This window comes from Mangifera indica, chromosome 4 (assembly GCF_011075055.1).
Source record: "Mangifera indica cultivar Alphonso chromosome 4, CATAS_Mindica_2.1, whole genome shotgun sequence".
NCBI lineage: Eukaryota > Viridiplantae > Streptophyta > Magnoliopsida > Sapindales > Anacardiaceae > Mangifera > Mangifera indica.
Genome location: NC_058140.1, coordinates 7983069 through 8000372, shown reverse-complemented (window position 1 = coordinate 8000372; position 17304 = coordinate 7983069). Strand labels below are relative to the sequence as shown.

General features: G+C 34.6%; 1 protein-coding gene across 4 annotated transcripts; it reads right to left on the bottom strand.

Moving 5' to 3' along the window:
- Positions 1-689: 689 nt before the first annotated feature.
- LOC123214667 (separase-like) lies at positions 690-16860 on the bottom strand. 4 transcript variants are annotated; one of them, XM_044634601.1, is made up of 27 exons: positions 16152-16860; positions 15543-15720; positions 15364-15471; positions 14414-14548; positions 13812-14311; positions 13221-13326; positions 12959-13084; positions 11667-11960; positions 11473-11589; positions 11138-11359; positions 10903-11013; positions 10624-10761; positions 10179-10529; positions 10005-10094; positions 8378-8638; positions 8136-8259; positions 7192-8022; positions 5753-5990; positions 5364-5466; positions 4912-5109; positions 4399-4454; positions 4073-4302; positions 3734-3965; positions 2579-2984; positions 1974-2210; positions 1685-1772; positions 690-1568 (listed from the first exon to the last, which is right to left on the bottom strand). In XM_044634601.1, exons 1-27 carry the CDS (start codon positions 16736-16738, stop codon positions 1057-1059), a joined length of 6579 nt encoding a protein of 2192 aa, XP_044490536.1. In that variant the 5' UTR covers positions 16739-16860; the 3' UTR covers positions 690-1056. The 4 variants fall into 4 exon arrangements, with proteins under 4 accessions (XP_044490536.1, XP_044490534.1, XP_044490535.1 ...); XM_044634599.1 differs by having other exon boundaries at positions 3734-3974; positions 16152-16859; XM_044634600.1 differs by having other exon boundaries at positions 3734-3974; positions 12959-13081; positions 16152-16859.
- Between the last annotated feature and the right edge of the window lie 444 nt (positions 16861-17304).

Here is a 17304-nt window from a genome sequence, read left to right as displayed (position 1 = left end):
AATTTCCAACCAAGACAGAATAATCATACTGGTTTGTTGCTTTACCCCAAATGTGCCTAGATTGCAGCCACCAATCTTGCCAACTCACCATAACTGTGACCAACAAATGTTTGATGAAAAAAGGGCAAAGGCATTTATTTTTGGTGTGATTTTTAGCCCACCCATCACACCTACTCTACCAAGACTACACCTATATTTGAATTCTATTAATTTTTTTTTTTCACAAATTATAACTCAAAATTAGACAAATTGATTATAACAATATGCATTTAAAGTAAATAAATCATTTTTAAATCTAAAAATAACTAGAAAAAATTGACGAAATAACAAATTGGCATTAATCACTCCTATCTTAATTCTATCAAAGATTTATACGTATTTTGCAGAAAATCTAATTCTAAATCATATAAATATGGTTAAAAATCATATTTATAATTCAGATTAATAAAACAAATTAGATAAGACCAAGAAAATATAAGTTAGAATAAAAAAATGAAAGATAAAGAGTATAATTACCCCTAGGACTTGGACTTGCACTCCAATGGTAGCTTTTCAAATTTTTATCACTGTACCCTTGAACCCTTATTACATCATAAACAGCTCTTGACACTAACATCCAAGAGTATCTATCACACAATGTATTAAATCATAAAAATCACCATTTAGCTGATGATCTCAAACCCCATGGATAGTTTATGACAATAAATCTCATTTTTTAATATCAATAAGTCCCCTCCCCTGAATCATTTCATTGTATTTGTAGCTGTAGGCATTGAGACAAGGGAGACAAGGAAGACGATTCTCTTCTGCACTTTTACTACTTAACCTAATTGAATAAACATTCTTAATCTATATTACAATTAATGGAACATCACTACACCAAGCAAACAATGTAACAGCGCCAAAATTTGCTAATGTATTTATTCAACCTAAAACAATCTGGAAAAGGGGCAAAAAATTTTGTAATACACACCATTTATAAAAGGGGTTCTGAATTAGATCACCAGTCACCGAGAGATCGTGCTTGGCAGAGGAAGGTAAGCGACTTCTCAACTGTTACAAACTCGTCTTTCTTCTTATACCGGTAGGGACACCATAGCATACTGGTGAAGCCCCAATCAAGAAGGGGAGTTGGCATGCATCACGGGCACTGCCCATGAATGATCCAAGTTTTGGTCTACTATCACAACTATTCTTAAATGTTCCATTATCCAAAGAGTCGGGTGATTTATTCCTTGAGGTTTTCTTCTTAATACCTTTACCCCTTCTGTTCTTGGCATCATGCTCTTCCCCTACTAAAATGGTTTGTTCAGAATCCACAGAAACATTCAATCTTTCTCTCAACCAACCATCAAGCATGGCCTTTGCGAATCGGTCAATATCCTTGTCTGTCACATCCCATAGGTTGGCAAAAATTACTGGAGAACCCGCTTGCAGATAGGATAGAGGCGTACCAGATGGAGCATAGCACCCATTTAATGACAGAGAACCACTACTGCATCCCATCAGGAGAGTAGCAGCACATTTTTCTAGCTTCTGTACATGATGCCATTTAATGTACTGTGACCCTGCACCACCAGAAAAAACAGAGTTCAAAAGGAAAATTCATTATAGAAAACAGCAGTGTGAACAGGCATGAAAGAAAAAACTGGTATTATTAATACATAAAATCAATTTGGCATACCACTTCCATGGCCAAAATAAATATAGAGATCATAATTTTTCAAGGCTACAGCCAATTCTTCAGCTGTAGGAGGAGATCCAGCCTTTCCCTGCCATGTAAACATAATATTACTTCCAAGAAAATTTCCATTAACATAACATTATAGAGCATGATGAGAGTAAGTCATGGCTGAATGAGTACATGTTTCTGTGTGTGTAAAAGAAAATGCAGTACAGACGGATCTATAATTTTATTTGAACATATGGATTTTATATAATCCCTTTCTGACTAAAAGCAATGTGGCAGATACCTTCAAGTTTTGATCCCTAAACCAATCCTCAAACTGAACTTGTGTGTAGCTGAGATCCCCGCTGGGATTTAACAAATAATAAGCATCCAACGGATCTATTGAAGGAAAGGTGGCAACAAGCTTTCTGACTTGCTCTTGGTGGTGGATTCTCTCAAGTGCTGCAAATATGCTACCAACAGAAGGCATGCGATAAACCTCTTGGTTTCTTAGTATTGGTATATTCTCCCATGGAAGCATCTGCACATTGTCAGCAATTAAATCAAGTCTAGAGTTGGTGTTTAATAAAGGAAATATAATCATAGTCTCCAATTGATGCCCATAGATTTGCAGATCAGGCCTGATCCAGAATGTATTAAATGCTCAAATCATCAATACTGGAGGTAGACAATTATTTTAAGACCCTATAATTCTCGATACAAACCTATGTTTTACAAAAGGTACCAGTGAATAATATAGAAGAATTCGACAACTGAACTCACCAGATCAGATTCATGAACTGATATAATTCAATCAAACAACCATACAAATAAACAGATTTATTGAAAATCGAACTGGCAAAAATGACACAAATATAGATATAGAGGACAAAAAATTCAAAGCCTTACCTGTACTTCACAATCTAGCACTAGAATTGCAGGTTCTCTATTTACAGATTCCTCTGCTTCTAGCTCCTTTAATGCTTCATCTATTAGTTGGAAGGCCAACTCCGATAGCTTTTCAACTCCATTGGACTCCTTAGATGATGCCCTCTGATTGTTGTTATCAGAATATCCAAATGTGCCAATGCAGCAACCTTTCTTGGAAAACAGCTGTGCCATATTTTCCTCTCTCTTATAACCACTCTTCAAACCTCCAAGAACAACTCTCAGAAGACTTTCATTCACGTCAACTTTGCATTTAGATTTTAGATCACGTGCCAGTTTCTTAAGTATTCTGTCCATATTCTTGCAGTTTGACCATTCTCCAAGAAACATGTATTTCCAGTGACCCAACCATGAATCTTCTACTTTCCTGGAGCACAAGATTACATCATGCAACAATCAACCATTGTAGAGTCCCAAACAACTGAATATTCAAAGCCTAAGATAAAATCATGAACCACTGTAACTGGCAGAAAAGGTTCTCTCATCAAATTTCAGCAGCCACCAACAGAATATCTTGACAATTTATAGTTATCTACCAATATAACATTTGCAACAACAGTTTGAGAAACAAAATTAACTTTTTATTTTTAGGCTTTCATCTCCTAGGAATTTCAACATACATCATTCCACTTTGTTCATCTGAATCAGGAAGGGGTTATGAGTTAATCTTTGAGGGCTGTCTAGGATAAGAGGTATTCGATCTTGAAAGAGTGCAGAGTGACAGAAATATTATATGAATATATTATGGTTGAGATGACATATTTACAATCTGTTATTTTATTTATCTTAATCTAATTTCTTAGTTTCTTACTGGAAAGGGAAAAGGTGAGGGTGCCAAGGAAAGAGAATTTTGGAGTGAGCACAGGGAATTTGTGTACCATGTTATATATTAATTACTATAACATCATGCAAGCTATTATTAATTACTTTTAAATAGAAGGTATCAGACATCAGAACAATCTTCACAATTCAATCTGCATTTATTCACTGAATCTATCATAATTCAAGGGTTTAGAACGTTGTTGGTTGTAATCCAAAATGCTACTTTTCAACTTTAAATCTGTTTGATTAAAATAAATAAATTCTTAGGAGCTTGTAATGAGAGAAAGAGGTTACCTCAGCAATTCACCAAGTCGTTGATCAAGCTTTTTTCTCTGCATCCACCATAAAGACCTATTCCTTTCTGTATCCTGTGGAAAAGACATTAAGTAGCTCTCTTTCAATATCGATTGAAAGGCTGGAGCTACATCATCAACTACAGTGGAACCCCAGGGGCAGTGCCAATGTTTACCACAATCCTTGCTTTCATATAATTCCTCAAAGCCAAAATTTGCATTGACACCATCATCTGAAGCCTCTGGTCAATATTAACAAATAATTATTTTACATATAAACTCAAACACATTTTGTGTGTTTGTAATGTCCAGGCTACAAAAGACATATAAAGCAATGTACCTTCTAATATAGTATTTACTGGAAGAAGTACAACAATAGGTTGGCTCTTAGAATTCAAGCGTGAGAATAGCATCCACGCATGAACCCACGAAGGATAAAGTAGGAGTTCTTGTAATAAACTAGCATAAGCACCCCCAAGCAAAGTAACACAGATGACTGTGGCGCAAGGAAGACCCACAAAAAAGTCTTTCACAAATTGTTCAAGATTTTTAATAGATTCAGGAGCAAAACTGCAGCAGAGAGGAAATGAAGACAGTTTTAGCAAGAGTGACATGAACACTGTGTGTGTGCGTGTGCACGCATTCCAAAAAGGCAGCATCTCAGACCTGAGTGAATTGCTTGATTCTGTCCACAAGTTTAATGAGCTGGTTACATGTGTGCTCTGCAGTTGGCATTACCATATTAAAATAACAAACAAGTCCAAAATTCCAGGAAATCTAGAAACATTATGTGGATTTTGATACAACGTATTTAGTAGGAAACTAATTTAAAAAAATGTGAAGAAATGAAAAAAAAAATGGAAAAGATGACATTCTTTTGCCAGGTTAAGAGTCTAAAAACCCACAATTTAACCATCATACAGCTAATAAAAGACAGTACTGAATATATCTTGCAACCTTCAATAAAATTAATGTAGGTATCCATTCTTCATTCGGGAATGTCTAAGTGCCAGTTAACTTTAAAATTTTGAATTATAAATATTAATTAATTTACAAAATTGTCCACCGTGAAAAAGATTTAAAATTATATATCAAAAAGATAGGTAGCTTTGAAAATAGATAAATATTAAAGATGTATAAATATTTTGGGAAATAGGACCTGTAAAAATGCATACTAACCTCAGCATCCAGAAGGTGTTGGCCCTTATATCTCCAGGTCATGTTTGATAGGAACTGGCAATTAAGATGAGTACCAAGTGAAGCTTGATGGAAAAAAGAAGCCCAGTGACCTTCAGAGAGTACTTTGCAAGAAGATGAAAGAGAAAAAAGCTTGCTTGAAGAAGAAAGTATAAACACAACAGCAAGCAATCTAGAAACCTGTTATGTTAATGAAAGAAAAAAATACCATCAGCACGAATCACATAGAAGAAAAGATGCAAACAAAGAGGACAAAAGAGTAAAAACAATCGTTATATAACAACTTAAATTGAGCACTCTTAAAAAGTCATTAATGCAAAAATCATGACAGAAACAGGTTCTATCATATGAACTAATCAGTACAGTGCCTCTTATGAATATTTTGAGCATGATTCATGAAATGGCATATAGCAATTGGAAAACAAAATTCTAACCTTCTGAAAAAGAATGGGAACCTCACGGCAAAGCACAAAGGCTATCATCAACCAAGGAACTATTTTCTGCAACTGAATGTTAGACAAATCACAGCAACTATGCCTGGTGAACAAAAAAAACCAAACAAAAGACAAAGGAATTAATTTTGCACAAAATATGATTATGAAGGAGCTATTGAGGCTGAATCAATTATGAAATGTCTACTAGTTAATGGATAATATCTTGGTGATGGTTCCAACTTCTCCAACTATCACACCAAATGGTCTTCTTTGATGCTATTACCAGAATGACAAAGATGATCCCTTCTAAATTATAAATAAAAATATAGAAAATAACTTCCTCTTAAGATGGACAGAAATGAGATAAATTACAGCCTAGAGTTAAATACCTTGTTTTCTTAGAATGGTAATCCTTCAAAGACAACCAACAAATGTTGTAAAGTATAGCCGCACGCTCAACAGCAAAAACATCTCCTGAGAACTCCTTACCAATTAAATCAAGAAGAAATTTTGGAGAAAGAGAAGAATGTGCATGACAGAATGAGTTTCTGCTGAATAGAACAGATAGGCTTTGTAAAATAATTTCATGCGCCTCATGAATTTGATCACGATTTCCTAAGCATTTTCCTGAAATAGTTAAAAGATATATATCAAGAAGGAATAAAGAAAATAAACTATACATATAGAAATATTAAAGATTTGGTCTATTATCTGGTAAAGGACACAAAAAAAAGCATATCATAGCCACAAATTAGCACAAGTGTTCCCATGAATGTGTGGGAGTGGATGTGTGTGCATACATCTGTTTGTCATGTTTTCCCATCTCACCTTCACTCTTCCACTGTCATAACTGACAATAAGTAGTCATGGTGTGCATGTCAAATCACAAACACAACCCAAGTACTACAACTCTTGTAAAATCATTAATTTCTCAACATTACCTAGAAAATTCATTTTTGTTTGTGGTAAAGCCAAGAAAAAAGGGTACAATCATTTGGGAAAAGGAATAAGACATGGTAGGTAAACATAGTAGGTAAACATAGTTTGTCATTTCAGATAAGTCTCTTGTAAGTACTCAATACTCATCCAGGTAGCTTTTCTATGACATGCACACATTTAGGGGCTGATTGCAAATGCATCCTCTTGCTAAGAGAGGTTATTCAGGTATACACATTATATATATAAAAAATGTGGAAAATGCATGCAAGTATAAGAAATGTCACTAAAACTACAACCAAAAAAAAAATTGATTAACAAAGTATTCCAGATTGACAAAACTACAAAGAACTTCCTAATTTGAAAAAATCAATAAAGGAATTGAGATCTAGTCACAATTAATTTAGAATTTCAAGCAAAAAATATAATACTTACAACGAAAATCAAAAACCTAAATACTCCAAACATTTTAAACTCTGCACTTTATCTGAATTAATAAGTTTTTTGAACTTAGTTCCATTCTGCACTCCTATCTTGTAAGCATTCACCTCCACTAGCCCAATTATTTCATTCTGAAACACTTACAGGATTCCCTCTTTAGTCTAAGTAATCTAGAAGAAATATGTACATTATAGAAAGACATCTTAACCGTTGAGAATATATATCTATGTGTATATCAAAAGCATTTTAAATACAGTTTTCAAACAAGGAAGAGTTACAAAACTGCTTTTATTTCACATAGAGGTATGTTCCATTCTTTTAAATTTAAATGTCATAAAGTTCAGACACTTTTTTGTATTTTCTTAGAAGAATAAATCGTGTGGCTTCTATCTAATGTGTTCTTAGCATAAACAATTACAGTAAAGTTTATAGTATGCAGTAGCAACCATACCTATACCAGTAAGTACACTCAGTGAAAGACGCCTGCGAATAAACTCCCACTTCATATGTACAAAATTATCAAGTAACCCAGATTCAATAACTTCGACAGAAAGGCATCTCCAACACTTCATTTTGTTGCAGATGCAGGTAGCTTCACACCCAGTATTAACAATACAACTTTTTCTCTCCAAGACAGACTCCCTTTGACTAAGAGGATTAATAAAATCAGATGAAGTATTGTCTATGGTATGTTTTGAAAGGCCTGCTTGCACCTCACTGGAACCGTTTACACATTGGTTTTGAGAAGATCGGTATTTGGAACGTGTAATTCTTGAATTGGACTCAGGTATCAAAGGTTGATCTTTTAGGAAAGCTTTTGGCGCATTCTTCAGCTTTCTAGATGTTTTCCCCTCCATCTTGGCAACTGACCCATCCCTTGTAAGAATTTCCTTTGTATCTGGATAATATACGGAAGAATCAGAATATTTATTGGTAGCCACATGTTCATCATTTTGACCAAAAGGTCTCTTCAGAAAAATGCTCTCAACACTTTCTCCATCAGGACAACTGATAGAATTTTTCCACTCAGAAAGATTTAGTTTTTCTAACGCAGATTTGTAAATATTTTCAGCATTAGATAATCTTTCCATCAAAGAATTTCCAGCAGCACCATCACAGAGGCTGCGGGATAAATCACCAAGTTGTTGATCAACAGTGACTTCCAGCATCAATCTGCACTTTGAGCAAGAGAAATTCTTGCTACTCTCTTCCAATATGTGTTTAGCACTTTTTAGCTCTTTTTCTGCCAGATCCCAGAGCTGTTTCTTACGGTATAGTTTCCCTAATCATATTTAAAAGTAAAGGTAAGCTAACAAATGTCTTCTTTTCTTAGCGAATAAAAAATAGTCAGACAAGCATTTATAATTAGGAACTTATATAAATTAAATTCCAGACCTAGGACAGATGAAAAGGCAACTATAAATAGTGGCAAACTTTGTAAGCAGGAGATGCTTTTTCCCCACAGAAAGAAGCTTTCAGCCTCAATGCCATTTCCAACTAATTCAAGAATAATTCCAACCTGTTTGTGAAAGGACAAGGAACTAACTCTTAATATTGAAAGTAAAGAAGAGGTCTCTCCAGAGTACAATTTAGAACACTGATTGGAATATTGATGAGACAGAGAAGATAAGCCAAACCTGGAGAGTACTTTCAAGATAACATTGTAGGACATTCCATGGACTAAGATAACAATCATCCACATTCCACAAAGTAACATCAAATGACCAAACTTGACTAGTAATAGATCTGGTTACATGGAAATCTTTAAAAGCATAAGTTAGCTTCTGCATGAGGTCCCCTGCCTCATACTTTTGAACATGCCTGTCACTAGAATACGAAAATATCTCTTGAAAGAGTTCAGTACGAAGCCGGTGAGCCTCTTTGGCATGTGAAAGAGCCTAAGTTATAAGAAAAACTTGTTAGAAAATTGACTTAAAAAGAGTGATAAATACAATGATGCCTATAAATTCAAAACCAATCATATAAATTTCAGGAATTTTAGTAATTGAAACAACTCAAAACCTTCAAAACCAAAAAGGAAAAAAAAACTGTTGTCATGGTATTCATGATCGAAAAAACTGTTCCAACTTGTTATTCTACTTTCTTTGTAAGGCAAAAGAAACTACAGGAGAAAATACACAATCCCTCTAAATGATGCCGAATCAAAAGATTATGCAATATTCTGTTCTTGGAATTTAGAGACAAGTCATTTTTTTAATTTTTAGATTAACTGTAGTTTAGATTAGTTTCTCCGGTTTGAGTAGGATATAAATGTCAGGGGTCAATTTATTATTCCTTTTTTTTTTTTGGGGGGGGGGGGGGGGGGGGGGGGGAGGAGGGGGGAGGGGAGATGCTTATAGGACATGGCCATCCACTATAGAGGACTTAAGTAAATGTTTATCAAGAGACCTGATGGATTATTGAAATAATTACTATTAGTCAATCATACTCTATATAAGCTAAACCAAATGTGGCATTTTTTCCATTAATTCAATGAACATGAATTCCAAAAACCAAACTTCCAAAGTAAATCCTTTTCTGCCATAACAAAAATATAAGGACATTCAAAAACAGTAATTAAATTTGTAAGGTCTAAAATAGATTAGAAGGTTCAAGTCTAACGCTATAGGTTAAATTTCTCCGAAAATCAAACAAGGAGGAAGATGAAGTTTTGAACAAAAATGCAAAATACAAACTGTGACAAAAAGGATCAAAAAATATGTAACTATTTAAAAAAGAATTTCACTCCAATAACAATACAATCTCAACACAATTGACAATTAGTGAAAATTGAAAACAAGAAATCAATCCACAAACAGAAAACCAACACATACAAGCACATAAGTACTAAATTTTTGGCAGCATCCATTTGAAATTAGTCAACTCTTCACTTAGATGCCGCACAATCATCCAATTTTCAATCTGGTTGCCACTAGGCCATTACAAGGGGAAAAAGGGGATACCCTATCCTAATCTGATCACAAAAAGTCAAACTCACATCAACGCCACATCAGGTAATTACATAAAAGTTCATAAAATAATGGAGTCATGCATAGATGCCCCACACCTATGAAAGAAAGGACTAGTCATTCTACTCCTCTTGACAGCTGTTAGAACTACTTAGACAAGTTCAGAAACAGACACACAGCTATAGATAGAAAATTGCACCTAATTTCTAGAGCTTGTGCACAACATCTTTTCAGGAAAAAAAAAAAAAAGAACTTCAGGTAACACAAATTTGGAAGTAAATCTAAAGCTGTTTACCTCAAAAAGTTGTCCCTTTGCAGCAAGTCTTTCACTTAAGTCATAGTAGAGATATCCAACAAGGAACAAAGAACGAGGAGGTAGAGGAAGCTGCAAGGACATTGACACTTTACATCAATAAGATAACACAAATAAAAGATTAAAATATAAATGGTGCTAATTAGAAAATCTTACCCTTGAAGTGAGATCAGAAACAGCATCTTTCACGTCAGCAATTGTAATGTATGGTTGATCAAGACTTTCACGAATATCAGCAAATAAAAGTGTGAGACTCTGTTGGAATCCAACTAACAATGGTTGAGATTCCTTTAAACAGCGTATCCAAAAATCAATAGATTTAGAAATTTCACCACATTGCTCAGCTAAATTTATGAGAAACGCCTCGTTCACGGGGGAAATGCAAAGAGCATGACTAAGCCTTCTACTTTCCCACAAAATGTACACGCACTTTTCCAATGGAACATTCTTCCATTTTAAAAATCTAATCATCAGTTTATATAAACGATGGTGAAATTCTGTACAACCCTAAAAATACCAAAAAAGATAATGTGATGTCAAAAATCAAGAACACTATGCTTCATTGCAAACCAACAGCATCCAACTCAGGTCAAAAGCATACCTTCATTGATAACAGATCAACTACATTATACAATAGTAGCATTGTATTCTCTGTGACTATATTGCACTCATCAATTGTAGAGCAAATGGATATGCTCAACCATTGATTTAGGGCAGAATCAATATCTTTGATGACTTGCTGTTTACAACAAAAACCAGGCATTAATTCAGTGAAACAAATACTTCAAAACCAAATTTATGCATGGTTACTAACTGAACACACAAAACAATTAAGCATTAATTACGCAATCCTGGAGACTAGCCTTTTATGCATCAACACCTTAGAGTTTGGTTCAGCTTCCTGGGTACATAAAGCACGTAAGCAATATGCCACAGCTAACAGATGACACAGCAAAGTTCCACGTCTACATATGTCTTCAGAAATGCCATTCTGTTCAGAGAATATTTTCCAGTTAATCATAAATTCAACTCTAAAAATGATAAGAATTCACAACTTAAAATTGTATCAGCTGGGTAGAAATGAGGAGAGAAAGACAATGAACTAAGTAAATCACCATAAAGAATATTGCTTCTGACAAGCACTGAATACAGTCCTTCAAACCTTCCCTTCCCACGGCCCTTAATGTCCTTGCTTTTTTGAGTAAAATTCTTGACTTCTGTAACCCACTATCTTCTGTATCGTACACGTTTTGCAGAAGGATACTAATAATTTTCATTTGCCTTCTCTGACACAACTCTGGGCCTAAGGGATTCAATTCTTCATATGCATGAAGCTCCTAAAAAATCAGAGAACAAATGAAAGAAGAAAAACCATACATCAGTATCTAAAAAGAAGCATTATAACAAGAACACCTGAAATAAAATGTCCGCTTCATACGGTGGACCAAACCTGCTCTAAAATAATGCCAAGTGTCTTTTCTGACAGTGTTTCAGAAGATGACAGCAAACTGTATAAAGATGGAGCAGCATCCTCTACATCTACATTCTCACGAAGTTTACATACTATCTGACAATCAATCAACAATCAGGATACAGATAAAAGGAAATATAGTGAACAAGTTAGGAGGGTTTCTCGCAGGTTACCTTAACCCAATTTTTCACCAAAAGCATAGGACCTGGCAGCCTTCTAAACAAAGTGTAAACAACAGACCAATTTTCAAGACTCTGAACAATGACTTTTTTCATCTTATGACTATTAGATTGATGGAGAACCTCCAAAAGAAAAGCACTTCTTGTGCATGCCTCATTAACAAAATCAACAATAGCACCTTCCGACAGATCATGAAGGGACCCCTCTGATTTCTGTATAAACATTTTGCATTGAAGTACTGCACAAGTCCATGAAGCTCTACAACATAATTTGAGAGCCTCTGAAGCCTGCAAAGACAGAATACATAATTCATACAAACCAAACACCTTAAACGCAAAACAAACACTACAAGGATATTACAGTTCAAGTTGATTATCCAAGATAGGAAATATGTGCATGCATGTTTATCAAGAATGAACACTTCTTCCCTATCATCTACATGGATATAAATGATGATTAATCTAAGTTGATCATTTATTCTGTTTTCCTGGGATCAAATCTACTGCATCCTCATTGTCCATGTTCACATTGATCTATCTCTCCAATCACTTGTCTGTTCTTTCTCATACATTTAATAAAAATTTGTAATTATCCCTTTCTTTTTTATGTTTCTCGGTGGAAGGATACACATATACACCTATTGTAAACACAAAACCCAGAACTAATTGTGGTCGCAAAATATAGACTGGAAAATTTGAAGTTTCTGTAGGCCAGAAAATTTTGCTTCTTTGATACTATTCACTACTTCTAAGACCAGAAATGTATTTATACTATCATCAAAATAATAACGTGTGACCAGTGAAAACAGTCTTCAAAGCCACGAGGCATGAATTGCTATTACTATATTCTCTTTCATAGCTTAACTAACATGTACATGAATGAAGTACCAAAAATTTGGAGGCCTTTGTGAAGAGTTGAGCTTAAAATTAGTCAACTAAGGGTTGACCTTATATTTATCAATTGAACAGCAAATAGATTTTGTGAGCTATCCTGGCAGCAAATAGCAAATGCATGAGCAATTTCAGAAAAGGATACTACACAAACTTCTGAAATTAGTTAATCCTACTGATTAGTAACCAAAGTTAATTTCAAAGCATGCACAAACAATATTGTAACAATCATTGATAACAAGGCATCTATTGAGAATGAAAAAAATATTTGCAAATTAACCATGCAATAAAATATATTGTTTTTTCATTCTTGTAAACTAGATGATGATTTTGAGGGGGAAATAACTAGCATTATAAAGAACACAAAGCAAAACCACATTGCTCCATGAAGTTACCTCTTTCAATTGCTTATTTCTGTACAGAGATACACCAATATTGTAAAGAGAGGCATAAATATATTTTAGTCCTTGAGGTTCAATCCATTCACTAGCAATGATGTTCTTAATTAGGCGAGAACTCTTCTGGAAAAAAAAAAAAAAAAGCTAACAAATAAGTTGGAAAAAAAATATACTACATTCCTACAATGATTAAGAAAACAAAATCTGCATCAAGTGACCAAATTTCAGCCAGCCTAGTATCACAGAGTAAGAGCACCACCTTCATTTTACAATTTGTTCTGATTGAGAGAATAAAAGCAGCCACAGCTACAGTAATTACAATCTTGTTATCATCAAATCCATGTTTATCTCTTTCAGATGCATAGCTGCATGTAAAAATAAGAAAAATTTCAATATTTGTAAATACAATCAAGAATGCAACAAAAGATCTTGAGCATGGATTTCCAGATATTAACCTACACCAGTTTCAGCGTTATCCATGACTTCATATAATTTCATACTCAAGAATGCTACCATGTAATTTCATTGACATCTTCTTTTGGCATAGATAGCATAGAACTGGCCCTTCAAGAGAGCCTCTTTCATCTCAGGTCTTAAAAAGAGTACTAGATTAAAAAAATCACTATAGGAAATTATCCCTCACATCAACAGTATTTGATTAGTATAAGTAGTAAATTTAACTCGCAAGGCAAAACTGATTACATTTTACAGACCTTATTTTGTTATTTGAAAAGCAAAGTTTCAAAATTAAATGCACAATAGAACACTAGAACCCTTTTGGTGCACAAATAGCTCCATTTATAGCCATTGAACAAAGAAATGTAGATATAGAGTATCAGAATTCACTTGCCTCTGCCAAAAAAGAAAAGCACCAGAAAGCTGATAAAATGCATCCTGAATAATTGAGAGCTGTTCATGACCCGGAATAGTTTCAATTTCAGAAACTATCTCTTTTTTCTCTGAATTAATTAGTTCAGCAAGTGGATGGCACAAGAATTTCAATGCATTTAAGTAAGACAGCATATAGTCCTCTCCAATTTTCTGCATCAGAGTTATAGAGGCCTCATGATTAGAATTTGTCTGCAAACATATTTGACTGAAAGAGTCCTCATATTCAAATCTAGATGACACATTCTCTTTGCAGCTAACAGAAAAGTGACGTCCCAATGAACCAAGCAAAGTAGCCAATTTGTATAGTCTATCACCATCATTAAGCAAAATCCTGATTGCAAACTCCTTTTTTGCACCTCTGGATGATGTTAAATCACCACCAGTGCAGTTAACACCATAGTTGGTAAAGTACAACCCAGCGGCATAGAGCCTCAGAATCAAATCAGTAGGTGTCATAACCTGCCAATTAGTTTAACTTAAAATTAACAAGCAGAAACATCTTTACTAAACAATGATATGACATACCATGCTACAAAACCCATAAATAACAGAACAAGATACCTGAGGTAAGTCACCTGCTATGTGATCTAGATGTCCTGCAACAGTACCACAAAAAAATGTACATGTGGCACGACATTTGTTGGCACAATATGATACAAGTTCAACCAGCTCAATTCCACTGTTATTTAATTCAACCTGCCAAAAGTTAAGTACTAAAGTTGCAATCACTATGGGGTTTGAATTAATAATGTTGAATCAAGTAAAATATTGCAACTAGCAGTCTCCAAATATAACAGCAGCATATTTTTCCCAACTTAAACCCATAATAAAAGGCCCAAAGCATGTTCTCTCATATGTCATACAGTTAAATTGATGAAGAAAAAACCCAAGGAAAGAAAAGTGAAGGGCCATACAATCAGAATGAAAAGTAAAGTACCATTACGTTAGAATGGAAAGACTATTTAGGAATGAGACATCTAACATAACAAGAGAGCAATGAAGAAGTTGATATAATTCAAAGAAGGTAAGGATAACGTCCAAGCATCAATAACCTCAACATCTTTCGTTATTGAATCAAATTAATATAGCAATTAGCATTAGATCTCTTACTAAAATGCAAAGCAGTTAATTTAATAAGCGCAAATTTTCTCCTAGATCTTGAAAGAATGTATTCCCTATAGCGTCAATCATATGAACAACTCTGAACCCACAATGTGTCACACTGATTTAAGACCCTAAAGAGAAGCATTTTCTCGATTCAGTCCCACAACCAAAATAAGGCTTAAGAACTGTCACCAAAAATTCATGCAATGCCAAGACAAGTGAATAAATTATCATGTTCTTTATACGTATATCATAACATATTAATGAATAGAATTCACAGGCATTTTGAAGATAAATCACAGAAAGAAGTAATGCTTTGAGTTACTTTACATGACAGCAGATGCATTATTTAAGCACATTTCTTTAATGTTAAGAATCCTCTGGCTATATGACAGTCTTCACTTTACCTTGCATTGACAGGCAACAGAATCCAGGACACCAAGTATTATTTCAACGACAACTGACTGCTTACTCTCCTTTAGTGAAAACAGAGATGCACATATCCGGCGAGAGAACTGCACATGGTTGATTAATTACAATATTTCTAAAGGTATGCAATACTGTAACTGGGAAGTAAAATAATTACCTTATAAATTTGATCTTTCATTGATGCATTTGCATACTCAGTCAATGTTGCCAAACAAAATTCACTTACCAAATTTCCAGTAAAGAGAATTAGCTCTCCAACCAAAAAAAGAGTGCATTTACCCATATAAGACACAAGTACTCTATGCAACTTCTCATATGCATTTGCATCCAATACCCTGAAGTATTCAAAAACCAATCAGCCAACTAATCAGCTCAGTCTGAAGTCTTAACAACAAAATTATTCCTTCTTACACTTGCAAACGTCAACTTTAATATAATTTTGCAAGTAGCAAGTAAAACTAATAATCTATAGATATTCAAGATACATATAAGCAATTATCACTTTGAAACTGAAATTAATTCTTCCGACAGCTTAACAGAAGCAATTTTCAATTCACTTGAACATGTGAAAGATCGCATTAAAAATTGTGAGCTAACTCAACAATGATAACTGCAGGTCCAACTCATATTGAAAATCCTACTAGCTAGAACCCCTTTACCGGCTGTTATTTTCTTAAACACATAAATAATATTTCAGTTTGGTATCTTCCAGTTCCAACTTTTCTAATCACACAAAATAAAACATTATTTTTCAGAAAATAATAACCTGAACCAGTGCCTCGCCTCTTCAACCAACCCAAGCACTCTCCTGTAAACTTCACCATCCTTCCTTTGTCTCATCGCTGCACACTTAACCATCACTACCACAACTTCCACAAACACCAAAGAAAACTCCGCATCACAAGATTTTCCATCGAAATCCATTCTCCTAAGCCCCTGCAAAACCTGAAGCCCCTCGCTCTCAGCATCCTCGTACTTCCCCAAAGCCTCCAAGCAACGCACTAACCTCATTTTCTGGAGCTGAATGGAGTAAGGCTTGCACGCTAACTGCGACGAAACCAAGTCCAAGCAATTCAAGCAAAGCCTATACACGTCGATGAGATCCGAAACGAGCTGCTCATCTTTGGAGAGTGCATCGGCATTGGAGAGGCGTTTGGGGAGAATAGAGAGGGATTTGTTGAGGAAGGAAAGGAATTTCTTGGCGAGGGAACGAATTAGGGTTTTGTCTTGCGGATTTTTAAGGTCTGAGAAGGGGCGGAGATAGGAGGAGAAGAGAGAGAAGATAGGGGTTGTTGTATTGCAGGATTCGAGTTCGGAAAGGAGAGAAGAATCGGTTGAAGTTGAAGAGGCCATGGACGAGCGAAGAAGAAGAATGTGAAAATGTGGGAATTTTGATTTATGAGCGCCAAGAGAGCCTGGCTGGAAGTTTTTCAAACTTTATCTGTCTCTATGAAAACCCTGAGGTTTGATCAACTAACTAATTTTCCCTGATAGTTTTACAAAAATAAATTTTCCGGAGCTTTACTAATTATTATGTTTATTGAGACCTTTCATTTTTAAAGAGAGTAAAATGTCTTTTCCCACCCAAGCTTTTGCACAAAAACCTTTTCTACCCTTAGGTGACATAAATAATACTTTTCTACCCACGATGCCACTCCTTCAGAAATTATCATATTAACTCTCATATTTTGAAAATATTATTATTATGCCTATAGTTTATAATATTACATTTACAATCCTAATTGGTGGTGTGTTCACTATGTTGTAATGTTATTTAGGGTGCAACTATTATTTTTGAAACTATCAAGGACCATATTGAAAATTTATAATTTTAAAAGCAATCAAACTATTTTTAATTTTCAAAAACCTCCTTAAAGTTTTCATTAACACTCTTGATAATTTTAGAAATTATAGTTTAC

Bases quoted from the DNA above. Each gene is read 5' to 3' on its own strand.
- LOC123214667 (XM_044634599.1), bottom strand. From the start codon at position 16,738: ATGGCCTCTTCAACTTCAACCGATTCTTCTCTCCTTTCCGAACTCGAA. The intron at 15,721-16,151 runs GTTATTATTTTC...TGAATACTTCAG, and splicing joins GAGGCGAGGCACTGGTTCAG to GGTATTGGATGCAAATGCAT. The intron at 10,095-10,178 runs GTAAGATTTTCT...ATGTCCTTGCAG, and splicing joins TTTCTGATCTCACTTCAAGG to CTTCCTCTACCTCCTCGTTC.